At 39.6% G+C, this 27,590-nt stretch overlaps 2 protein-coding genes across 10 annotated transcripts in view; both read right to left on the bottom strand.

Moving 5' to 3' along the window:
* The window catches only part of ccny (cyclin Y), a 43,375-nt gene extending 30,975 nt beyond the window's left edge, over positions 1 to 12,400 (bottom strand). For 3 of the 4 annotated variants that reach the window (XM_039790479.1, XM_039790477.1, XM_039790480.1), the window contains exon 1: positions 11,715 to 12,399. In XM_039790479.1, the coding sequence (XP_039646413.1) occupies positions 11,715 to 11,868 (154 nt within the window). In that variant the 5' untranslated portion in view covers positions 11,869 to 12,399. Of the gene's footprint in view, positions 1 to 11,714 lie in introns of all 4 variants that reach the window. The other variant, XM_039790476.1, reaches the window with a different exon arrangement.
* Positions 12,401 to 14,550: 2,150 nt separating this feature from the next.
* Positions 14,551 to 27,292, bottom strand: LOC120552660 (cAMP-responsive element modulator-like). 6 transcript variants are annotated; one of them, XM_039790850.1, is made up of 7 exons: positions 27,144 to 27,292; positions 26,060 to 26,133; positions 25,353 to 25,516; positions 24,618 to 24,758; positions 23,091 to 23,258; positions 18,116 to 18,281; positions 14,551 to 15,342 (listed from the first exon to the last, which is right to left on the bottom strand). In XM_039790850.1, exons 2-7 carry the CDS (start codon positions 26,065 to 26,067, stop codon positions 15,177 to 15,179), a joined length of 813 nt encoding a protein of 270 aa, XP_039646784.1. In that variant the 5' UTR covers positions 26,068 to 26,133; positions 27,144 to 27,292; the 3' UTR covers positions 14,551 to 15,176. The 6 variants fall into 6 exon arrangements, with proteins under 6 accessions (XP_039646784.1, XP_039646785.1, XP_039646789.1 ...); XM_039790851.1 differs by having other exon boundaries at positions 23,091 to 23,243; XM_039790852.1 differs by having other exon boundaries at positions 15,203 to 15,854.
* Positions 27,293 to 27,590: the final 298 nt, after the last annotated feature.

The raw sequence follows: 27,590 nt of genomic DNA, 5'->3' as shown, positions 1-27,590 counted from the left end.
TTTTTTTTTTTTTTTTTTTTTTTTTTTTTTCTCTCTCTCTCTCTCTCTCTCTCTCTCTCTCTCTCTCTCTCTCTGAGGTTCATCCAGTGTCAAGCTGTGGAAGGAGCTGAGGATGACAGGAAGGCCATCTGTGCCAAGCTCTGTCATACTCCGTCTGTGTTGACATTTCCACACAACACATGCACACATGCAAATGTTGATATGCACACACTCATGCCCCCACAGAGGCATGAGCGCACATGCATAAATCAACACAAAAACAAGCAAACACACCAGAATAACAATGGATTTGTATCAGTGAAATATATATGGTCCAGGGATGCTGTTCATATCAACCTTTCTATAGTTTTGCGACTTTAAATATGAAATAAAAAAAAAACATTTATTCATACATCCGTTCTGGAAATTAACAGATGGCACATACACTGCACCATAATTACACTGAAGCACACCATTGCAACAAACCATTATGCCCAGTCAAGCTATCTGTTGTTGACTGTATAGCTTGTCAGGTGTTGTTCCGCCATGCTGGCCACTTCCAACATCCAATCAGCAGCAGGTAATTAGCTCCACACATGCTCACCAAACCACCAGCAACTCCAGTGGTCCCATTGGATGGCTGTATGCTGTCTGTCTAAATTAGCCCCGACTCCACTAGAATCTGCACAACAACATGGCTTCACTCTACTCTACTTCCCTAACTATATCAGAAGTGACCTATTTAAACATGAGTTGTTTTTTTTCTATAGAAGAGAGCATCATGTGATTGTGAAGTAATTTCTCATACATGAAAAGTCACATGAAAGCTCACATGTGAATTCAAAGCACACGCTGATATAATTAATATGTAAATGTGTGCAATTTTAAGCAATGGATTAATGTGAAAATTGTTGCCGGTGTGGATTACAGACATTAACCAGATGGAAATATCTGCTAATACTTATCGTAGGGAAATTAAGCAATGTTTCATGCATACATTTTGATATTAGGCAGATCATACACTACCACTATCTACTCATTATTTTTCTTTATAAATGGATTGTTATCAACTTTAAAACAAGGGTGTTTTTATTAATTACTAAAGAGTAGAGATAGTCATAGGATTGATGAAAGAAATTAAAACTTCACCATCATTGTAATCCCCACCACCTGTTGACATCAGACTTGTACTTCTGTATACCACTGGTCTCATAATACTAAAGCTTGATTTATACTTCTGCGTGAAATCAACGTCGTGGCTACGTTCGTAGGTACGTGGAGACACGGACCTACGCCGAACCCTACGCCTGACGTGCACCTCTCGAAAAATATAACTACACGTCGCTTGTACTATGGCTTGGTAGCGTTGCATTTCCTGGTTCTCCTTCTCCATAAACAACAACAAATCAAGGAGAGGGTTAACTTTTCCTGCTATAGATTTCCCACTGTGGTCAGAAAGCACAGGGGACACACTTTGTTTCTCTCACTAAGACTCTAGAGTCGCTACTCGCTCTGAAGATAATCACTGTCACTCTCTCACTCTCTCTACCACACACTCCCCACACACACATGCCGGCCCTGCTGAGATCAACGCACACGCTGTCGCACAAGTATAAACTTCAGGCCACTTACGTAGGCTACAGCGAAAGATCTGTGTGGAGCCTCCGCAGAACCATAAATCAAGCTTAAGCCCTATCCAACACTGTCTTATCTGTTAACCGCTGTTGGGTTCCACTGGGACTTTTCAACACTGGGTAACAAAGCAGGTAAAAACGCCAATTATTCTTCTGTCTGGTTCGGGCACAAACGCATGGCTTTTGGTTAGAAACTCTGTCTCTTTCACTTGGTCAGAATAGAGTGTAAGGTGAGGTAATACATGTAAATCTCGGCGTTAAATCATATTGTGAAGAGCTCAGTAAGGTCAAACCTGTTCACAAAGCGTAACCTTGTAAACTTGATCAGTCTCTGTCCTCTCTGCTCAAAGCAAGACAAGCTGTCTCTCCCACTTTGAAGCACAAATTTGCCTGTAATGCAAGTAGCCTGCTGACAGCTGTGCCCAAACGATCTCTTGAGCTTCCCAACACCACATCTAATTGCCATCGAGTTACCAAGTGTGGATGTAGTTGAAAGCACCACTTCGGCAAGCAAGCACACAGATTGCATTATTCAAGGGGATTTCTAATTATACTATTCAAGAGTACTGATGGGAATCTACTTAGACACTCAACCATGGGCATTCACAGTATTTATTCATCCAGCTTACAAAAGGAACACACTCTTGATATTTGGGGAAGACACTCTAAACGTTTAGGTGAAAACTTGGATCACAAAGGCTATTGGCATTCCCACGCTTCACAATCACTACACAGCTGTCTTACAAAACCTGAACTTAACACTGACTAACACTGACTGGAACTTACTTAGGCCAGACTGTGTTCCTGCTGAGTTATTCTGTAGGTTAGGATATGTGATATATGTCGCTATCAGCTGGCACATAAGTACTATTACAACTTGTGCAACATTAATCATTTGTAGGTTGATCGCACGATCCGTTTTGTCTGGCAAAACTTTCGCAAATGTCAGCTTGAATGTTGTGCGGCTCAGTACGAAAATGAATGGAAACACCATAAAATGTCTCAAATCAATTCGATATACCAATTACATTTGAGATATCTTGCAAAGGGTTTTTATTAGCCCTACTCTTTTTCCTATTTGTTGTATAAGCACAATGCAAAACCAAGTTAGTAAAACAAAGTAGAGTATCAAGGTTTTCATACAATGGTAGCATTATTCTGCAAATTTAGACTATCCACTTTTAAACTTAACTAACTACACTCCACTTTAAACCCTCTAAGTATGCTCCTAAGTTGGGGACCTTACAGATTCCATACCAATATAGTGTATAAGAAGTGTGATAGGTGTTAGAGCTCAATAGCATTGGAAATGAATGAATTTCTGTTACATGAAGACATTCTCTGTTATTGTAATGTGTTCCTGCAGTGATTCAGAGGCTGTCTTCTTTTTCTTTGTCAGAACAGGCAGAAGACAATTACAATGTGAATTTCTCTGGAGACAGTAGCACTATGAGCGAACACGCGAGCAGGTCATTTGTGGGCAGTAGATGCATCTTCCCACGTGTAGGCCGAGTCAAGCCAAAGGAGACACCAGAATGAGATTTTCACAGGCAATTGCGTTTTCATTAACACTCAATGTGAATCAGTTAATTTGTTTTTGAAATGGAAACCATTCCCTGTGAAATGATTGGTTATTCCTTGTGGGAAAATGCTGTCTTTCGTGAGCAAAACCAAAATGAAGTCAAGTCGAGTTTTTTTTTTTCCAGGCAATGAAAGAGAGTCGCTTAAGCGGACATGATTCCTGATCTCACAACCACTTCTGCTTCTTGCTTTTTAATGCAGCTACAATGCTTAGTACAAGCAAGGCCTGGCTGTGACGTATGAAGAAAGGCTTACCATGTGTGTCCTACCCACTGTCCCAGGATAAAGAAAAGCTTTGTACACCTGTGTTGATAAGATAACACAATGAATATGGTGTAACGGCCCTGACTGTAATTCAGCAAACTGCAATGGGAAGAGAAGAAATCCCAGCAGAAAGTCAGTGGTGGAAATAGACGGTGCCCTCAGCAGTACAGAGGAACATCCCACACCAAGAAAAAAAACTTCCATTTAGGGTAGAGATGCACCGGCATTGTTGACATATTACCAACAGAAATTATGCATGCTATTGACAAAACAATGAATGCTAAAGATAATTGTCAGATTAACCAATAATAAAAAGTAAGTGATAGTTGCAGTTCTAAAAAATGCATTGCTATAACATGTGTTTGTACTAAGAATGTTACCAATATGCATAGGCATCATCTTATACAAATTATACTGAAATGTCACATCACTAAATACAAGATAGTTTAACACATCTGTAGGTGCTATTGCTTTTGCTGTGGCCATAAAGGTCAGACATGCCTGCCCTCACATTGGCTCCAAGGCTCTGAATCCAGAGGGACAGTGCATTTATTGCATAATCTTTTAGACACATACATTTATAATCCTAACACAAACTACGCAAGAGGAAAAATAAAGATCCCCTAGATTATGTAAGTAGTGGTGAAACTAACAATTCATTTCATCATTAATAATCGGCCCATTATTTTTTTGATTAATCCACGAGTCTTTTTTTCTGTAAAATCTGAGAAAATGGTGGAGAAACTAATTTCAAAAAATATAATGAACTATAATTTCCAAAAGCCCAAGGTGACACGTACAAATAATCTGTCAGATTTCAACTCTGAGAGGCTGCCCGCAAAATGTGACATTTTCTGCCCTGGTTTCAGACAGCTCATCAAACTGTAGTCAGGGGCGTTCTGAGAAGAGCTGGCTCTCTTGGACAAATTCACTGAAAAAGACTGCTTGGTTTTAAAGCAACGCAATGTAACTTTTCCCGCGTCGGTCCCCCTACAGGTTGGAAGTGGAATTGTCCATTACATTACATTATGCAAGTTTGCCAGATCGGGTAGCGGATCTGTAGTTCGAATGAACTGGACAATGTAACGGTAATGGACAATTCCGCTTCCAAGCTGTAGGGGGACCGAAGCGGGAAAAGTTACCTAGTGTTGCTTTAATTTGGCTCTTTAAATCAGTTCAATTCTTTAAACCTGCGACTAAGGGAACCATCAGTTCTACTGTTTAGCCAAATGCAGTGCTTAATGCTTTATACTGTATATTAATTATAATCCACAATTAGACTCCCTGAATATAAGAGCACTTCACCCTAAAACTATTAAATCTGGTTTGATCAGTTAATTGAGAAAATAATCAACAGAAAAATCAATAAACAAAATAATCATTAGTTAACCTAGCTTATATTGCTGCTTAAACTGGAAAAGAGCCAAAATAATTTAAATAGAGGGAATAAATTCATTCTACGCAAAGGCGGACATTGACAAGAACCCATTTTTAACACTATTCATGTATTTATCATTTATTTGGTCAGAAATGTGTTGTTAGATTATGGCTCTCACATATGTTTTTCTTTTGTTTTTTTTAAATAGTTTGCGGTTTTGTCGATCTTAGAAATTGAGGTTTAATGCATTTATTGCACTGGCTATGAGTCTTACGGGAAAACAGTCAGCTGATTGTAAATGTAAATGTGTGCATCTTTACATGGCACATAGAAAACAGACACAAAAAGGAGCAGTTTTCACCATAGCAACAATCAAAACAAAATCAGATCATACCCCATACATCTAGGTCAACTCGTCTGGAATTCATAGTTAGGAGACTCCCCAGGCTCATCAACCAGGCATGAATAATCCATGTCCAGATTTCAATTAGCCTGCAAGCAAGACTCATCAATGCGCGTGTGTGTGTGTGTGTGTGTGTGTGTGTGTGTGTGTGTGTGTGTGTGTGTGTGTGTGTGTGTGTGTAGGGGGGGGGGGCTCCAGAAATAACTAACTTTAACACTGATGAGACAGGGAGGAATGCTGGGCCTGGAGCCATTGCTCATTTACAGATGTCTGTGTTAAGTAAAACCCAAACAGGGTGAGATATCCATCTGTCTCATCTTCCATCTCGCTTTCCTTTCTCTTCTATTTCTGACGACATCATAAGGGGCCTCGGTTTACCTTTACTTACTCCTAATTTCCACTGGTTGTGGAACGGCTCCGTGCTCTGCCGTCCGTCAGTACCCACCAGGTCCGGATTTGTTTTGCGGTACGGCTGCGGCCATGACGTGACAGCTGAAGTCACGAGGACCCACGAGATCTCGCGAATTCACGTAGAATAGAACCACAAAACCAACAACAGTTTGTCTCCATCCTGAGGAGTAGAGGGGAAACAACTCTGTGCTGTGTTTTCAAGGTGTAGTGCAGGGAAATATGATCCGCCGTGAGCACGGTGTATTTTATTTTGAAAATGAACCGGATGTTTTATTTTGTTTCTGTGCTCGACTTCCTGTCCCGCAAAACAATCTGAATTGTGCTCAACTGCTGCGGAGCTCTCCGGCGTCCGGCAAAAATAGAAGCTCTGCGTATCTGCTCCGGAGGGCTGCGGACCGCCGGAGCTGGGACGCAGTCGGGAACGCAGCCGTTCTGCAGTCAGTGGAAATACGCACATTGACTTTAATGGAAACCTATTGACTCCGCCGCCGTTCCGCAACCGGTGGAAATTGCCAGTTAGAGCCACTGTGCAGCAATACAGCGTTACAATGTTCTCTGATCAAATTAGGCTAAAAAAAAAATAGCTTGCTGTTGGTTTGGAGGGGCTGGAAATCGCAAAGAATTCCCATGTCTCCTTTAGGCGCTGCAATGATGGTGAACCTATGCTGAGCAGCATGCACTATATGTAAATGACAATCTGTAATCTCTGTTTCAGCAATACGTTTGGCAAGTTATTTGATTTTCAGTTAGCCTTGTATTTTTCTTGTAATGAGCTGAGAAAAGGGCTGTTTCTTCACTCGTTTAAAATGATTAGATCCAAAAATGGCAACATATTGGAAATCACTCCAGTGAAACTGATTTATGATCAAGAAATTGGGAACGTATTATTCCCTTTTTTTCCTATTTACATTCAAAATGTAATAACAATGGCACTCTCTATTGTTGAATTTGTATTGTTTAAAAAGAAAGGTTCAGATAAAAGTGTTAAGAGATAGTTCATGATTGTGTGGAGCCATGCTTATAAAGCCTGTATAGCCACATCACTGCTGCCTGCCAACAACACCCAATTTCCCTAAAGGCGTTTACAGACTTTAAAAAATAAAAACGCATCTTTATGTAACTACCTATGCATTTTTCATATTAAATGCATTTAGCCTGGAAAGCATCTTGAGTGTGGAATCTGTTCTGTGACCACACAAGCCCACCAGTGAAACAACACTAGCCGGAGAGCAGGGGTATTTCACAAGTGATTTCCTCCCCTTGGGGATCAATCAATTAATCATCAATCAATTGTGCAACCTTTGTGTTAATAGCAACCATAAAACTTACCTACCCTTTAGGTCCAAATACCCGTGGTCGACGTGTCTTTATCACACTCAAAGACAAGTGATGTGCTTGACCCTGAGAGTATTGGCATGGTACAGCATCTCTGTCCTAATATGAAATACAACCATTATAGCATGACAGCATGAACACAAATAGACATAAATGGAGATAAATAAGCTGCCAGGTGAAGCATGTATCTCTAGCCTCTTTATCTCTGACTGGTGTATAAGCTACGATGAGAACACACGGGGTCATTATAGAGAGCAAGCAATTGCTCAGTCAAATCAGATTACACGCCGTAATTGTGAAAGGGGCCATCCGAAAGAGCCTCTCAAACTCCTAAGGAGGCTGTTCAATGACGAGCACTGTGTGGGTTTTGCTCGTGCGCATGCAAGAGTTTGAGAGTGTCGTCACCACTGTCAGCAGTTCGCCTCGCTGAATTTTCTGTAATCACGTGCTCAACGAAGCCGGGGTCACACAAACACACACACACACACACACACACACACACACACACACACACACACACACACACACACACACACACACACACACACACACAGGCTTATGCACTAGGCTATGTATATGCAAACAAAATAATACTATTTGTTCAGGTACAATCAAATCAAATTTAACAATGACCATCAAGGTGCCCTCCTATAACAGAGATGATCAAGCAAGACAAACAATTGAGTTTCATAAAACAGATATCAAATCTTCCTAAATCACATTTAGTCTCCTTGCACATTTCCATATTTACTGTTCACAAAGTCCTCAAGATTATACCAGCTGTTTATATATAGCCGGGGTCGGGAATGACGACCTACAGTATGAATGTCCTGTGTTCATTTGCTTGAATCAAGTAGTATTGCTCCACATGATAGATACAGGAGTCTTCTGGCCGATGGAATGCCATTATAGGTCCAGTGACATGGTCAAAGGGGCATTACCAAAAGAACAGCGTAAACAGGACAAACACTAAAAACCAGCTTAAAACTAGGGATGCACCGAAATGGAAATTCTTGGCCGAAACCGAAAACCGAAAAAGAGGAAACCAAGACCGAAAACCAAAACACCGAAAGAAATTATGCCAATTATTAGTACCATTGCATTTATGGCTATGACTGTGTACTAACTTTACTAAAATCAAGGCATTGCAATTGTATAAATTAATATTAAAGTTTAATTAAAAAAATATCTAGCAGAAATATGGCTACAATCTGATAGTCACATACAGTATATAGTAGCCTAAGAACAGAATAGTTTACCTATTGTTATTATTATTTGAGGCACTTTCTTGCAGGATTTCACTGAACATATCAGACAACAAGGGTGCATGCCCCTCATCTGGTGCAGAGAGACAAGTCTTTTTTTCTGCGCTCTGATCTCCTCCTGCGTTGGGTGCTGCTCCGTGAGTGCTCAGTCACCGATTTTCGGTGGCCGAATATTCGGTGCATCCCTACTTAAAACCAGCTCATTGCTCTCCCTTTCCTTTCATCATGACATTTATTCAATGCACATTTCCAGGCTCTGTGTTTTTTTGTTGGTCATTTTGACCTCATGTCGATCAGCTGTTTAAAAACACAAGAGAAGTGATTTGGATGAGACCTGCCTCATCCCTGGCATAAATAACAGCCTCCGATTGGTCAACACACTCACCCCATTACGCATTCTGGGAGTCAAAATGGCTTGGGCTAACAGTAAAACAATGTAATTTCCTTTTCATACAAAAAGATGAATAAATAACCGTTCAGTTGTGGCTTTATCATTCTGGAATGATTGTGAACTGCCGTTCCAGGCTGGATTACAAAGCTTCTGGAAGGCCTACGATCACACGGGAGTCCTCTTTGGAAAGGCCCAGATGTTAGCTTTCATGCGAAACAATCAGAATGACGATGGCTTGAAGCGATGCGGGGATATCGAACATTATGTAACTTGATTTATGGCTTAATAATTATGGATTCATTGTACAAAGACACTGTAGTTCCAGGCTGGATTACAAAGCTTCTGGAAAGCCTATGATCATACCTTGTTGAAACGGCACATCGTGTGGTTTTAAGTCGTATACCAATGTATATCGTCGGCCCCATAGAGTTAAAAACAACAATATAGGAAATGATTGTCCGAAAAAAGCTCAAGAGAGGGACGCACATATATAAATATCTATGGACTGGAGACATATTAGATCCTTTTATTCATCCTTTGCAGGAAATTACGGTGTCACAGCAGCTTCAAGACAGACATAACACCACATATTTACTCAAATATATCCATACCAATAAGTTAATATACAAAAATCTAAATGAAGGACAGTTATTTTTCTGCATTATAGAGTCGTATCGCAGCTGGTATGAAGGACTTCCTATAACGCTCCGTCAGCGCTATTTTACACAAAGGCATGCTGAGATCAATAAATCAGATCAATCAACTTTCTTTTCCAATGTACGTAGTAATGATGTGTGGGTTGCAGCTATATCCGTGGCCGCGCAACATTCTGATTAATAGCAGATGGGTTACGGGCAGGGTGAAATAATATGTCATTAATAAGGAAAATATGAATTGCATTCTCTAAAATGTGAACCTAGCAGAGAGCAGAGCAGCTGTCAGCAGACAGCTTCATTTTTGATCAGGCAAGTGCATCCCCATTAATGTACAGAGTGCCATGGTTAGCATAGAGACAGATTTAAGTCCCGCCCCCCATCGGAGGGGAAAACAATTAATTGCGTACATGGCTTGTATTGAGTAAAGGTGAATTCTTGTCAAGTCCGTCTGTGAGCAAACTATAGAAAAATGCCAAAAAGCTGCTGTGTGGTGGGATGCACTAACAACATTGATGAATAACCCATACCTAAGTTTTTACAAGCTGCCAAACCGTAAAACAGAGCTTTTCGGCCGGTTTCCAGGTATACCGCGGTTTGAAAAAAGTCACGGTTTCAAAACCACTTACATTTTCCGTCATACATACATGAAGTGTTTTTTATGAGTCATCAAGAACAGAAAGTGCAGTTTAGAAATCCCTTTCCGTGCCAGTGTGTTTAAAAATAAAATGCATTGTGTTCAATGGGAAAAAAAAGTAGTTTTTTTACCCAGGCATTTCAAAATAATACATTTTAAAACTGTAATTGCAATACCGCAATACTGTGAAACCGTGAAATTTTTGCTGAAGGTTATCCTACCGTCCGAATCTTATACCATGCCTACAAGCAACCAAACTTGAGTTTCCTTTGTAAGGTGTCTGGGCTCACCTGGACAAGCTCGGAGCAGAACTGCTGCTTCTTCCCTGTGAAGTAATTCCAGGCAGTCCAACTAAGAGGACACCTCTATACCTAAAACATGCTGGTAGGGATTATAATGTATATACAGCCATATACAGCCTGGAATGCCTTGGGTTCCCCAAAGATGAAGTAACTTGGGAGGATGTCTGGGCTACCATGCCCACTACTACCCCAACCCAGACCTAGAAAAGCAGCAGAGAATCGATGGACGGACTAATAGGTGTAAAATATCTATTTATGTGCAGCTATATTCCATAAACGCTACCTGTATTTGGCTCCAAAAACTAAATGATCAAATCACGTTTGACCCATTCCATGCCTGCTCCATCAGTTACAAAGTTGCTGAGGCGGGTGCAGTTCAGAGCCCAAGGCTGTCTTGATTACTCACTCCAGGGAGCCCACTAAAGGGAGGAGTACAGTGAGGTTGACTGGCCTTTTTTACAGCACATCACTTAGACTGAGCAATATAGCTTTGGGAGGAAACCTGCCATGCCAGAGAAAATGAGATAGGCCTATAATGCCAAGTGGCATTTTGACCTGTTTTTGTGTGTGTGTGTGTGTGTGTGTGTGTGTGTGTGTGTGTGTGTGTGTGTGTGTGTGTGTGTGTGTCAATGATACACAATTACACACCTTATTAGAAATTAAATTGCGCTTCAAGAAAACCATCTCAGAATTAGATTTGTCTTGGTGAATAAAAAAAACATATTTTGTCTCCAACAATATGCAATATGTCTTGAAAGCCATACACAGGTTCACTAAATCTGATGTTGTTGGGGAAACCCCTAAAACCTCCAGATGGACCCTGCAGACAATAGATCTCAACTGTACAGTAAAGCGTGACTGTGCTGGTGTTAATGAGCATTGAAATGTGTGGTGGCGTCATTTCCTATTCAACTCCCTGTAGGAAGTGAATGGACACCCCACCATAAACACTGGCCATCACAATCACATCACCTCCCATTGGAACACAAATTCACACTCGCCCCTTCAGCACGCTGTTCCAAACTTACACACCTTATCACACACACAGAAACATTGTGGAGATGACGCAAACTCAGGGTCATGGCTCAGACCACCAAATAACCAGTATCAGAGTTTTAAGTTAGTGTATAATATGGATGGAAGATAATAGTGAAACTAATACTAATTCCTTAGCAAAAGTAGCCTAACTTGGTACTCTTGCATCCCAGTTTGTAAACCACTGCCATATATCTGATTTTCCAACATGCTGGAAGTCCAATAAAAAAATAAGGAAGCCCACAGTATTGTAGTTATTGGAGGATGGATCCTTTGCACAGATGTTGCAAGCGCTCATTAATCTGTTAATAGCCTACTACAACCCCAATCTTTAGAGCAATAAATCACAATACAACAATAATAATTGGGGTGTGTTTGTTTCTTATATTATTGAAATGTTATTCAGACACGTCAGTGGAAAGGGGGTAACTGCATCTGCATCTTACCGTCTAAATTTTCTCTGTCGCTGATGTGCTGGAGGTTGCAGCCCGTGTCCTCCCGGCTGAGCTCCGGCTCCGGCCGGTAGGACTCGAGCCTGGAGTGGTTGCTCCTGCGATGTTTCGGGCTCGAGGACACGCAGCAGGACGTTGTATTCCCCATGTTGTATGCAGGTTTTGGTTATAGTCCAAACCCCAAAACTGTATCTTCAGCCTTCTCCTGGCCGTGCTGTTAGCTTTACTACAAGAGAAAAAACGGGGCGGTAACGCGGATTGCCAGACCTGGTGCAAACTAAAAGCCCCGGTATCCGTTACACGCCCTTCCCCCGAGTCTAGCCTACACTACACTTAGCTAGCAAAACAAGTGCAGTCATTTAAAAGGATGATAATACACCAAGGTAGCTAGGTTAGTACGTTTAGAAGAGTAGCCCAACGTCCCCTTCCAAACGTCCAGGCGAGAGCAGATAGCCTCTAACAGGCTTCGGTTTCACACTCGACTCACTCGACTTGCAATTTCGGTCTGAGCGTCCAGTTATCTTCAATAACAAATTTTGACACACTATAACTTTATGACGACATGAATGAATATGAGTACATGATTCTTTAGCTAGGCGGGGGAAGATATATTTTTGCTCTCAGCGCTACATGGTTGCCGATGTACTGTAGACTGCTGCTACATCCGCTGCAGTGGGGCTTTCAGGTGCTCGTCGGAAAGTCGGATTTTCAACAATAAGTGTGGCTTCGCACTTTTAAATTGGTTTCCGTACAGCCTGGTGGTTTTTAACCCACGAAAGCACGAAATAAATCAATAATGATTATAATAAAAAAAGAACCTACGAAACTAACCACGACTTTTGATGTAGGCTAGGCTACTACTCCTGGATCTTGTTGGCATTGTTTGTCCTTTAGGCCTACATGTTTAACTTTGAAAACGATAGGCCTATGCAAAGAACAACATAAAGCTGGAGTGATCTTTGTTTTTTACGTTAAGTTACCCACTCTGTATTCCATTTCCTGCTGTTTGTTTTTCTGTATTCTCTTTACATATATGCAGGAAGACATGACAATATTTCCAGGACAGCGCTGTGGCTGTGATGGAAAAAGTTCCGGATCATTTAGGTGGTAACCTCGCTACAGCTATTATGTAAATGGACATATGACGGTCTCTTGGAGATACAATAAAGTAAGAAAAATATAAATATCCTATAAAATAGAATAGAAAAATACACTGTCATGGGTTCAGGTGAGTTCCTGAAGTCCATCAATCGTCTTTTTCAATCCCCCAATATATCTACAGTTAGAATGCAATAATAATAGTAAGCAATTTGTCCATGTTTTAACAGGTGGGTGAACGCTACTACGTATATCCCTGGGTTGGGACATGTTATGAACCCAACCATGGACATCTGTAACTTCCTTCTTACCCATATTTGTCAGTGCCAGTTAATTATTTGATCTTAACTCATGACTAACAAATCCATGAGGTCGTTTTTTTTGCCTGTGACAGACTGAATAGTTGCTCATATTAAACCTCTCTGCAGGATTAAGTGAGATTACTGGAGATTAATGTAAACAAAATGAGATCCTGAGGAATAGCCTAATCCTTTGAGATGTTTTACATGACATGCAAGACAATATGTAGCCCACACAGTGCGATGCCTCAGACTATCTCTGATGATGCTGATGAGACTGAAGAATGTATGAGAATTGATGGGCTTTTTTGTTGTTGTTGCACGATTACGTTGGTTGACATGATCAGACATGGTGCTGTAGTGCAGCCTGCTGGTACTGCAACTGCATTGCATTTAATGTGAGAATACACCCACATCACAGCCTATAAGATCACAGACTTAAGAGTGTATATGAATGCCCAGCATTTAGAATCATTTTACATAGTACAGGCAAACCTATCTGTGTAATGATCAGTGTCCTCACAGGGTGGAAGTTGACTTGAGTGTTTTGTTATAGACTGGAGACATATAAGGTTTCACTGTAGGCCCATCTGCAATGGAAGTCTCATCAGTATATGATTCTTTCCTCAGTTGTTTTGTTTCCATGGTGTCTCCCTAATAAACTGGACACGGTGAGCGACAGAGCAGAAATCACTGCAGGCAAACACAAAGCAGTGAAGATGTAGCACAAAAACATAAATAACATAGACATCTTTAATTGATGTGTTCCATGCAAAATTCAATTCAATTTTATTTATAGTGTCCCCATCATTTATTTATAGTGTCATATCATAACCGAAGTTATCGCAGGATACTTTACAGTAGTTAAGTAGGTCTAGACCACACTCTGTAATTTACAGACACCCAACAGCCCAAAATAAAAGAAAACCAAAATTCCATGACCCATTATCATAACGATTAATCGGTTATTCGCCATGTGCCTGGAGAAGCTACACACTTTTCCTTGTACTGCAACACATTCTTGAGTATATGAGAAGTTGATTGTTTCCACTAAGTCAGCAAAGGTCGTCACTGAAAGCAGGGCCAATCTTTTCTTCCCCTTAGCTTCAACATTCCCGTGGATGTGATTTATGGAAAATGTGTTTAAATACTTAATCTACTTCCCCTTTCTTCCAGCATGCACTGTGCAATAAGAGTGTGGCTCTTCCACAGCATGTCTGTTATCTACAAAATGCAATAAAAGAGAAATTGCCTTGCTTTGTCAGTGACAGTCCTAGCAATGAAGATGAGTCATAAGTTCTGAGCAGAGACCCAAGGTTGAGACTCACATGGCGATAAAAGCTTAATTAAACACTCATAATGGAACTATATTACAGTGTCCTGTACGTAGCTCTTATATTTACTGTGTGGAAAAAGAAAAAAAAACACAGAGAGACTGAGCAAGGAATTTATTAAAGCAAATACATACAAAAATGTAATTAAGGTGTGTTCATAACAAGACACCAGCTAAGGTGTTAACTTACGGAGGAGAAATAAAGCACCAACAGAGAAGATTGTTAAAAAGTTCTAATTCCAGCCATGAATACTGAGACGAAGCAAACAACTGTAGTTAAAACAGTAAGTTAATACAGTTCCACAAACATGTGTATTTGTTGTCATAATTGTTTTCCTTTTTTATCTGTACAAACAATGCAAACTATGAAAAGTACAGGGTAAATCTGCCTACATAAATATTAACGCCACAGGTTAGAAGCATATAAGTCCTCATATAGTTGCACTACACATCCCGGTGGGTCTCTACATTGAATACAAAAGAGGATGGGTGATAAATGCAGAGATAATATGCTTGCATCAGGATTTCTGAAGTGGAATAACATAAAACACAAACGTCGCTAAGCCCTGATGAGCCGATTTCCTTTGAACATTTGACTTCTGTCAGCATACAGCATGAACAAACCTCCACAGGAAAAAAAACAGACCACCACAAACTATCAATTTATATATTTTAATACAGCCAAATGATGAAATCGATCATAAAGGAATGTAAAATGCAGTGCAGTTAAGGTGGTAACTGTGAAGGCCTTGGTGCCAGATATAGGCAGCTTGGCCTCAAGCACTGCAGCTCAGCCTTCAGCATCTCATTCTCTCTTTCCAGTGAGATGTTGCGAATCTCCAGTTCGTCCATATGGTCCTTCTTTCTCTTCCTGTATTTTCTGGCACTATCCCTGTTCAAAGGGACATAAGCTCCTCGTAACACTCACTGATAATAAAAACCCTGACCTGAAACAAGGTTCTTGTTTTTGCTGGTGGTGGCGCTTTGGATAATCAGAGCCAGAAACATTGACATCATGGTGTAAACACATTTTACAGCAAGGACAAGGAGTGTTTTGTGTGAGTGTGTGTGTGTGTGTGTGTGTGTGTGTGTGTGTGTGTGTGTGTGTGTGTGTGTGTGTGTGTGTGTGTGTGTGTGTGTGTGTGTGTGTGTGTGTGTGTGTGTGTGTGTGTGACTGTGTGTTTGTGTCTGTATAAGCAAAACCAGTCCTCAAGACACCCCACAGAAGCAGAACAACACAGTCCACACAAACAAAGAAATCACTCGACTTTGTGTCGGTAGATGTCTTTTAAGGCTCTAAGCTCCTCAATCAAAGTCTTGTTTTGATTTTCGAGTAGAGCCACGCGATTTTCGAGGCATTTGACATATTCCTTCTTCTTTCGTCGACACTCCCGGGCGGCTTCCCTGGAAGCAACAATACCGTAGTTACTGTACAAAAAAAAGAGGCCTGGACATCTTGGCTTTTCTCCCAGACACAACACTCACTCTAGCCATGAATCAGTTTCACACCAAGGGGAAACAAGATAACTCTAAACACAAAGGCTACAAAAGGTGCTCTCAGATGAGGATGATTATGAACATGTTTGTGACATTAGATGCCATCGGGATAGGACTTCACGTAATGGAGTCAACGAACAGAGGGAGGACAAAATCACCAACAGAAAAACAAACCCCCAAAAAGGGCCGGTGGTGACACAGGGCTGTTTACAGCAAACACACAGTAAGCTCAAAGTTCTACAGACAGCAAGCAAATAGCACGTTGAAAGCAGGAGGTAAGGAATTTTGCTCAGCAGCAAACCAGACTTATCCGCATTCAGTACAACTGACCTCCTTACAAACACAAGTTCTAATAGCTGGTCAGCCAACTCGCTCTCACTCCAAACATGCGTTACGCAGCAGATCATTGGGAGTCAGACAACCTAGGAATTAGCAGCTAAACACCCTGGATGGAGGAGAATCATGCGCTTAAATGATGATAGGCTTGTGGATGGTATTATTAAATGCACTTATTGTCATACATTGTCATTTACCAAGCGTTTGTGTATTACACAGTAGGCACAGCAGAAAGGGCACTCCAAAGGTATACAGTGTAAGAAGGCAACTAACGGTTAGTTTCATTGTTGATTAATCTGTTTTTTCTATTTTCTCGATTAATCCATTTCTTGTTTGGTCTATAAATTGTAATGGTAAAAAATGTTGATCAGTGTTTCCCGAAACTCAAGACGACGTCCTCAAATGTCTTGTTTTGTCCACAACTCAGTGATATTCAGCTTACTGTCACAAACTAGAAAATATTCACATTTACAAAGCTGAAATCTACGGAGCCCCGAAGGTCACATGGAGGAAAAAAAACAACATGTACTGGGGACAAACACTAAACTCGAGATTTCGACTTTCAAACTCGAGATTTTGTGTTTGAAAATCCAACAAACAATAAGGATAACCTGCAGTTAGCCTGCAGTCATTGACATCAACAGTCAATGACAATGTTCATAACAACACAACCAAGGAGATGTAATCATTATGTCGTGCTATTAGCTAGCACCGCTAGTTAGCTACTAAGGTTACTAAGGTTAGCAGGCGCTAGCTAGCTACTAAGCCACACACACACACACACACACGCACACGCACACACTCACACACGCAAGGTAAGTGGACCCACGGCCCAATGTAGTGTAGTCACTCCATGCACATCCATCAGGGGCTCTAGTAGAGGAGTGCTAGCTAGCGACGCTAGCTAGTAGCACGACATAATGATTACATCTCCTTGGTTGTCTAAATACAGCTTATTATTTTGATAAGCATTACTAATTAATACAATTAGCCAACGTGAAGTGTTATTATGAACATTGTCGCTGACTGTTGATGTCAATTACTGCAGGCTAACCTTAGTAGCTAGGCTTTCCTTATTGTTTTTCAAACTCGAGATCTTGAGTTTGAAAGTCGAGAAGTCGAGTTTAGTGTTTGCACCCAGTACATGTTTTTTTTTTCTTCTTTTTTTTTTTTCCTCCATGTCACCTCCAGGGTTCCGTACAAATCAAAGAACTTTTTTTCATTAAAATTGACGATTAATTTAATAGTTGACAACTAATTGATTAATCTTTGCCGCTCTAATACGGTGAATGGTTCCAAAAGAGCCAGATTGATGTGTTAAGGCCGATACAGATATTAACATTTGAGAGTTCCAATAACAACATATTGATCTATTTTCATTTTTTGACAGGAACTAAAAAACTATGACTATGTAACGGTAAGATTGTTCTTACACAAACAAGATATAAGAAGTTAATTGTTGAGCTTCAGAGGTGCTCGTACAGTAGGTGCATTCCCCACATTTCCAGTATTTATGCTAAGCTAATCGGCTGCTGGCTGTAGCTTCATACTTGGTATACAAACGTGAGAGTGGTATCAATCTTCTCATCTAGCTCTCCGCAAGAAAGTAAATAAGCGCATTTCCCAAACTGCTTAACTATTGCTTTAAAATACCTCTAACCTATCTTTGGCATTCTACACTGCAATTTCATGTTCATCACGAGCCATATTCACCATATTCACTGATACTAATATATCTAATATAGCTAATATCAGCTGATAATATTGGTATGGCAGATTTTTTTGTCTGGGGTCTAATGTGCAAGCTGATGAGTGTGAATGGTCCTCTCTACCTGTTCTTCATCAAGCGAAGCTCCTTCTTTTGTAAATTGCCTTTTCCCGGTTTCAGGTCGCTATGGGCGCTGGCCCCTGCGGACCCCATGGATGTATTGGCCACCCCCTGTGGGAGGCTCGAGCTGGTGTTGCACAGCTGGCAGGCTGTCATGTCACCTGAGGTTCCTGGGGGGAGACACAACACAACATGTCAGGCAATGGGATAGGGTGGCACCCATAGACTACTGTCAACGGTTGCACCAGCTTTGGATTGTAAATCCATTACGAAGCTTGTGTGGAAAAGTCCTTCCGAAGTTCTAAGTAACTACTAGCTAATTTCAAACAAGAGATTATTAGTCTCGCACTGCCAGACCTTCCTCCACAGCGCTGCAAAGGAGGGTCTAGCTAGTCCACGCAGCATTCCTGGATGGGAGAAAAATGTGTTCTGGTTTATTGGCATTTCTTTAAACCAATCACAACCATCTTGGCGGTGCTAAGCGCCGGACGGAGCCACGGAGCAGCTGCAAAATAGCCTCGGGAAGGAGCTTGTTTTGGTGGGACGTGTACGTTCAAAAGTTGTATAAGTCATGCAACAGAAAACTCAGATTGGACAGATAGTCTAGCTAGCTGTCTGGATTTACCCTGCAGAGATCTGAGGAGCAGTTAACCATAGTCCTCGGAAATCCACCGGAGTTTAAAATGCCAACACAAAGAAAGTGGAAGATGACGGCCAAAATGGTATGAACTGGGTTGCACCAATAAAACTAAAACCCGAACAAGCAATTCACTATGTCACCAGGAAGTCACTATAGCATCACAAGCTGTAACATATATGCAAAAAACAGACAGTGTAACAGTGTATTAAATATTGCTTTGTTTTGTTCATGCATATACAGAGAAATATGAGTTAGTAGTATTCATGCAGTTTAGAATAAGAGACATATGCTATTTTGTCATTTAGGCTACGTTATAAGCACTTACATTATAACTACTTTAAGTTAAAATTTTGGAATTTATAGAGTGTGGTCTAGACCTACTCTATCTGTAAAGTGTCTCGAGATAACTCTTGTTATGATTTGATACTATAAATAAAATTGAATTGAATTGAATTGAATGAAGATTTGCATCAGCTCCATGCCAGTAAGTCAGCCCTACAGGACAAATAAAACTAAGATACCTAAATAATCCTGTAACTGTTAAACTTTTCACGACTTTTTGACTTATTGTCAGAAGTTCCGTTAGAATGTTTTAGAAAGTGCAAACCAACAATACTGTAAATGCACTGTAGTGGAAATAGATTTTCAAGATTTCAAAGGTTTTATTTATCACATGCTCATTCAATGTGTTCTGTGAAATATAAGGCTATGCTAAATAAATTATCATTTCAGAGTATAAGTGACTGAATTCCACATTTATTCTCTCCTCTATCTCATCAAATGGGTGTGTGGCACTGAAAAAAAAGTGACTGAAAAATTGTGACATTCTTATTTTCTTCTTCTGCTCATTGTTTGCTCAGTGCCTGCCTGTAAAACTCAGTGCCCCTCATATCATGTAATGCGTTGATGATTAATTCTGTGATATTTTGTAATCACAAAAGGAACTGCATGTAATCACAGAGTGGCTGGTGACTGACGTCAATGTACATCTTATTCCCTGGTTCGCATTTACATGTTGCTGCTGGGGGCCTGTTCCAGGAAAAGCAGTGACGTCAGCAACTGCTGCTATGTGCTCTGAGTGGGCAGAGCTTTGAAGCATTTCACACAGAGAGAGAGAGGGAGAGAGAGAGGGAGAGGGAGCAGCAGTGGAGAGAAAGAGAGAGAGAGAAAGAAGACGAGAGCATGATGAAGAGACATCAAACCCTGTGAAAATGTTTCTTATACTGTAGGAGTAAGCTTGTTGCTGCTGACTGTTAAATTAAATTTTTTAAATTAAACTAATATTTCAACTGTCATTTGCTACTTTCTACTTGTGATGCTATTTGAAGAAATTATTAAGCTTTCTAATAACAGTTTAGGGAAAAAAAAAAATTTCAATTCCAATAATTTATACATATTAACTGTAAATCTACAATCAACATTGCTTGTTGTCATTAATAATCACCGACTATATTTTGAGAGATTTAATAGTGAACATTTAAACTGAACAATGTAAAAAGACCTCTTTTTTTAAACTTCTGTTAGTGGAAGAGATGATAGCAAACATACCTGTTTCTGTCTCATCCCCAGTTACAGCCATACTGTATCTAGTCCCAGCTTTTCCAAGAGAAACTGTTCCCTTTAGAGTCTTCTCTCTGACTGAAATGTTACCGCAGCCAACAGCGAGGCTATGTGTGCAATTTACAATTAGAGGCATTGACATCACCGTGACATCACTGGCCTCCTGATGTCAACAGTATGGTTTGCTCTCTCCCTGACACAGCGCTCTGAGTCAGGGGCTCTGCTGTTTGTCTTTGGGAAAGAATTTTCTTTAGCTGAACTGGAGCACAACAAGCATGCAGCTTGTTGGGGACGGACAGTCAGTGGAGCCATGAATGATTTGGACTTTATTCACTCAAACTGTTTTCTAAGGTTAGAAGAACTTACATTTGGTAACATTGTATGTGTTTTCATTGCTATAATCGCAATGGGACATCTAAATAAAAGGAATTGTGGAAAAGGAATTGCTATAAGGCTAGGTTGCTCTTATAGCTACAATATTAGGTGCATGTACATGTATATGTACTGTAGACACTGTCACAGCAAAACATGATCTCTCAACTGATTCATATCATACCCAAAGCTGCTGCAGGAGCTGGCTCCCTCTGCAGGTAAACAGAGGAACTATTAAGGAAATATGACAACCAGTCCTTCCAGAAAAATTTGGAGATGTTTTGTGATTGTTGCGGGCAAAAATCCTTGATTACGCAGCACGTTTTCTTAAAAAATGCGATGGAATAAGCGAGATATTTATGCAATTTTATGCGATGAAATTGCGGGAACTTGCAAAAATTGCGGAACTTGCAAAAATTGCGGGAACTGCAGTTTGATGAAAAAGAGAGAAAAAAGTGATTCCCCCAACACCCTGCTTTTTGATGATGTTCACGTCGCGTAATTAGGTCACTTCATAACGTTCCCATGGCAACAGGGGAAAATGGCTGCGCTTGTGTGAAGTAAACGCAACATTTTTCAACTTTCTGCTAAGATATATGTGACTTTTTGCAAGGAAAATGTGGGGATTATGAAATCATGCAAGCCCTGCATATTTTGCGCAGAAATCTGCAATTTATGCAGCGAAAGTGCGGCGTATTTGAAAAAATGTGGCACCCGCATAAATATGCGGCCTTTGGCTGATTATGCATTGAATTATACGATCGCATAATCACGTTTTTCTGGAGGGACTGGACAACAGTATGTAAGATAATTTCTCAACCATTTGAGGAGAAAGTGAAACAGTAATGGAAGACGTCCTTTAATTGAGAAAAAGGAGTAATAGCACAATGTAAAATACTAATATGAATAGCAAAATGTAGTTAAAAAGCGCTCAAATGGCCCGTGTACCTGGGGTTAGGGTTAGGGTTTGTAACTGCTGTATTTTTTCCATGGCAATACTGTATCGACACACGGACGCCAAGTATCGATCTTTTTTATATATATATATATATATATATATATATATATATATATATATATATATATATATATATGTGTGTGTGTGTGTTGGTCAGTTTGTCTGCTTGACCATCCCATTTTGCAGCAATACAATTGAAGTGAGATGAACAAACAGAGCCACATAATTTGAAGTTGGGAAAAAAATTTGAAATTGGAAAAAGGTAATCAATTGCAATATATCGCAGAATTTCCCAAGTATTGCGATAACATTGTATCGCGGTGCCTCTGGTTACTCCTACCCTGTGACTATTATATTCTAGTGTATGTTTAATTAGTAATTATTATTACTGATGCATCAATCAGATGTACGAGAGCATATGAACAGTACGAGAGCAGCATATGACTAGTGTAGTTGTTTGAGGGGGAGCTCATTTGAACTGCTTCACAGTATACACTGTTAGGTAGTTTAAGCTATAAAAATGCATAATACTTTAGAAGCTCATCAAATGTTTTGTATGTCAAATCTGAATCTTTAAAGTAATACTATAGCTGCCATATAGCTGAAAATGTAGAGGAGTAAATTGTAGTGGAGTACAAGTATAAAGTTGCATAAAGTGAAAGTACTCTAGTAAGGTATAATTCCCTCCCATTTGTACTTACGTAGACTACTTTAGTAAACATACTTAATTACATTCCACCACTGCAGTGTGATTAAATTAAATCTACTGAATAAAGAGGTATTGGTCTTTTTTAGTAGTCCTAAAGCATACAGGTTTTGACCAACTGAACCTGTTGGTTTAACATTTGGTCCAGTGTAGATCAATTTCTTTTCTCTCTTTTATGGAATATGCTTTACATTTAAATGTATACATAGTTTTACAATTCATTGTATCCTTCTTGTATAAGCTGTTGATTCTATTAATGTATGTTGCTGGCCTACAACAAAGATCAATACGCAATTCCCATCCGTAACAGAACAAACCTAGTCAGTAAAATCTCACCCTACCTTATGTTTCATATAAATATAATTGTATTGGTCATAGAATATATTGGGAGCATCCCTACCAGTTACTACCGTCAGGGGTTCCCCGGGAAATTTGTTACAGGAGGTGAACTGCAAAGCGAAGAATCCGATGTGATCAATAAATCAATTGTGATTTGTGTAATAGATGGTGTTAACAGTGGCCTTGCTCATCAAATACTTGGCCCTTTTCTGTGTGATTTAGTGCCCTGTTTGTTTTCCCTGAAGGTTTATTTCTGTTCATTACAGTATAATAATGTGCTCTGACATTTACAGAGGCGATGCAGGAAACCCTGAGCAACTGTCACTGTGTTCTTGTTTTAGACCCACTTGTTTGCTACCCATCCTAACTATTTAGTACCGAGAGGATTGGAAATCAGGAGGCACCTGGCAATGCTGGCATGTCATTCTTCTGTGGGCCATCCAATGTCTTCTTGTCGTGCTTAAGGGTTCTTGGTAGAAGCTGTGGCGTTTGTGTGCAGCTCATGGCCGAAGATGGCAGGTTCTGTGTCCCACCAGGTGGGAACCTGACAGGACCTCCTTGAGAAAATCCGACTTCAGGTCAAAAGGTAAAGTTACAAAGTAAATAATAATAAATCAGGCTTTTTTTTTCAAACCCTGGATTAAGGCTGAACGATTAATCTTTTTCAAACCGAAATCACAATTTGAAAGAATGCTCTTAGCTAATGGTGAAGACCGTGATTAATTGAATGTGAATATTTAGTTGAATATTTGGTTTAACATTTTTTATTTCTCTTTTTATTATGATATGTAGTGTTTTTTTTCACTAGAGAAAGGCTGGAATAATGTTACATATCAGATTGTTCACAGAAATGTCCTATTTTCAGTGGATTTTCATTTACTTTGTATTAGGCCTGCACAATAAATCATTATAAAATCGCAATCTCCATTCACCCGTTCGCGATTTAATTTTTAAATGACTTTGATTTATTGATTTATTTTTCTCCTTCAATTGATTTATTGAAAGCATTTGACATTGACATGTTTTAATTATGTTAAGAAATGTTCAAGGAGTTCAGATAGAGCCATATTTAGTTCAATTTGTTACATGTCACTATTTTTGGTAGCCTACTGTACTTGAAAGGCCAGTATTTACTTTATTTTCTTTAGTCATTGAAGCCTCTATGTTAACAAGCTTGTGGTGATGCGCAATGTGCTATAAGTGCCAAAAAAGAATCTATGTTTGGTACTGCCGATTTGTTTTGTTTTGTCATGGTTCATGTGTGCAATAAACATTACACTTTGTGAGAAAAGAAATCGTGGCAGAGAATCATGATCTCAATTCTAAGCTAAAGAATTGTGATTCATATTTTTCCCTGAATCGTGCAGGCCTACTTTGTATTACTTTATTTAACATAATGGTATAAGGTTGCAATATATATATGCTGCTATTGAACTAAGGCATATCAGAAATTTTGGGTTACAGGAACGTACTGATATTTTTTATTGGAATTGGTTGTTTTTTTTAGCTTTTGTGATAAATGTTTTGTGTTTGACTGTTCAATGTTCCATGCTTATTAAAAGAAAACCACTTATTGCTGGCAATTCATATCTATGTGCTCATCCTTGCATTAGAATATAGAGCAGTTTTGATGGTGTTTCTTGTTATGATGGTCTTTGAAATGATCCGTTTCACAATAAATATTGACCATTAGCTATACTTTAAAAAATAAATCGCAAATTGAATCGTAATCGCAAAAAGACTCTCAAAAATGAACAATAATGTGGAGGTCCCCTTGCATTGACTCTGAGGACCACCTAGGGGCCCTGGACCCCCTGTTGAAGATCCCTGCTCTAACCATTGAGCACCATGCTGCAACTGTATTTGTTGTGACCCTTCTATAATATACATGCATATACAATATATATATAAGTCTGGTTATCAAGTCTTACCTGGCATACAATAGTTTTCCTCGCAGTAATATTGAAGGGTGCCTGATCGAAGCTGTGGTGTTTGTGTGCTGGTCATGGTCATAGACAGGTTCTGTGTCGTCTCAGCCACGGGCCTGACAGGAGCTCCTTGAAAAACCCCATCTGGGAGGGCAAAATGGTAAAAAGGCTAACTAAATAATCACTCCTTTATTTAGTGGTATGTCCATTACACAGTAACCCTGTTTTCATGTCAACTTGGGGCTACTTTTCTGATGCATGTTGTCTGTTTTTGGCATTTGCTGTCATCATTTTGAAAAACTGTTGCAGCTATAGCAATTGTAGCACTTTTAGTACAGTGTTTTCCCTAGTTTTATAAAAGCCTCCCCCCCCCCCCATACCTTAAGAAAATGTTTTCCAATTTAAAAATAGAAGAAGCAGTTTGACATCATTTTGGAGCATTTTTAATCACCATATCTGTGTCTAAAACATTGGAGAAGTTAAAGCAGATAATAAATAAATAACACTCAAAAGGCTTAAAGTTAAAGAAGTCCGCTGGGGACCAACTACAATAGTTAGATCTGAGGAAAGTCTTTTAGTTATTTTGGTGCGCACATCAATTTCATTCAGCTTAGGTGCTGCCCGAAACGGCTCGGGTGCTGCACCTAAAAATGATGATAGGGTAAACCCTGTAGTGTAGTGTGCAGTGGTAGTAACAGGATACATTGTGGTGGTAAATGTGTTTTTAGACATGCTTACAGTACTGGTTCTGGAGGCTGGTCTGCTGGTAAACAGGTCTTTGAATGCAGGGCACAGGTCTTTGAATGCAGGGCGTATATGCACCTGGCTGATATGTCTCTTCTGTCTTCATCTGGTTCATTCTGACAGGCCCTGACTGAGGCTGCTGATCACTCTGATTTCTCCTTGGGGATTAGATTAGATTCCATGTGTACCAAAACAGTGGAAATGTATCTGAAATTTATCTTCTATACTATTATCTGTATCTTAATGTTAGGTACAGTTCCCAAAAGTTCCCAAAGTCAAAGCCCAACCTTGACTTAACAGTGAGACTCGTGCCCTTAAACAAAAGTGTAGAAAAGCAGAGAGGAAATGGAAAAAAACTGCATGTGTCCCATGAGATACTGAGAGATCACCAGGTATCCTACCAATGCCTCTAAAGCAAAGCATTTTTATGATATCATAGCTAAAAATGCACAAAATGAGGTTTAGTGCAATAAATACTGCACTAAATCATGCTATTACACTCCCTGATGCTACGTTTGAAATCACAGAACCATTTTTGAGCTTTTTTATCAACAAGGTTGACACTATCAGATCTTATATTTCACCTACTGATCATGACCCTTCTAATCTATCTATCCTATTATATGCCCTGCTTCTCTGAAGTGTTTTGTGCCTGTGGCCCTGTCAGCATTGATGGACATTGTTTCACACATGAAACCTACCTATTCATCTTCAGATGTTGTCCCCTCTTGTCTTTTGAAAGAGGTATTTGATACTATTGGTCCCAGCCTCTTGTCTGTAATAAATAGCTCTCTTATGAATGGTACAGTCCCATCTAGCTTTAAACATGCCGTGGTTCAGCCTCTAATTAAAAAACCCAACCTTGATTGTAATCGGGCCTTCTCCGTTGTGGCCCCGAGACTCTGGAACAAACTTCCCATTCATATTAGGTCCTCCTCTACTGCCGAGATCTTTTAGTTTAGGGACATTTGTATAGAAGTGTGTTGTTTGTATGACGTTCATTATGTCTATATTTTTATTGTTTTCCTTTGTTTTTATAACATAATATAATATAACTTTACAGCACTTTGTTCAGCCTAGGTTGGTTTTAAATGTGCTCTATAAATACACTGACTTGACTTACAGTTAGACAATTAAATGAAAGTTGCAACAGGGCTGCCACTATCTGCTTTGCACATCTTAACCATTATCTATACCAGTATCTCTAACATGTAAATTAAACCAATCACTGAGGCATAATGACTCAACCAGTTCCGGGAGTTTCGAAAGCACTTCTGTATTTCTCCTCAGTAATTTCTCTGCCTTGAATTATTGAGTAAAGCTGGGGTGGGGGAAGGTTAGTTTGCCACCAGTGCTGCTTAATAAGAATACAATTTCTCAGTAAGAAAAAAAAGGTGTCATATTAATCTACTGATTTTTGGGGCAACATTGTAAAATAATTTTTAAGGAGTGGACACAATGGCACTGGAGGGCTCCCTCTGCTGGTTAAGGCAACTAACGTTAGCTAATGAGAATTTTCTCTTGTAGGTTAAAAGTTTGACAAAACTATTAACTATCAACCACTTGCTAACCAATCTAAATATTGCTGTCAAATAATAATAAAAAAAGATCACAAATAGTTTTCCTCATGCCGTGTCTATGGATGCTCTATGTTACGTTACGTACGTTACATACTTAGCTATAGCTAGCTAGTGACTAGCTAACTAGCTAACGTTAATTTTCCTAACGCTAGCGTTAAATTACATTGTTAACAAACAGTTGACTTATTTCTACCGGCATACTCACAGTGATGATGTACCTGTTGTGTTTAACCTAGCTAGCTAGTGAGCTTGAACGACGTTCAGAACAAAACGTAGCTTCAGTTAATATTAGACTGATAAATTGCTGATAATTTGTGTTTGTTCTTAGCGTTATTTAAAATCATAGCTACAACACCTAGGGACGTTGGACAGTATTTTTCTAGACGATTCTGATTGGTTGATTTTTCTTCTATTCCTGCAGTAGTAAAATAGAATTTCACATGCTGCCACTTGTGATATTTTTAGGCTCTTATGGTTTAAAAATGGCATTCACCACACAGGCCAATATTTGTAAACGACTTTTATTATTTAGTTGGTATTTCTCATCCACAACTGTCATGTTTATGTCAATGTATGGTGGGGAGTTTATCTAAAAATATATCTTAGGATATAGATAGTTAGATATATACGAATGTATAACTTACACTGATGT

The sequence above is a fragment of the Perca fluviatilis genome, chromosome 22 (assembly GCF_010015445.1).
Source record: "Perca fluviatilis chromosome 22, GENO_Pfluv_1.0, whole genome shotgun sequence".
Lineage (NCBI taxonomy): Eukaryota > Metazoa > Chordata > Actinopteri > Perciformes > Percidae > Perca > Perca fluviatilis.
This window is presented reverse-complemented; position numbering and strand designations above follow the sequence as displayed.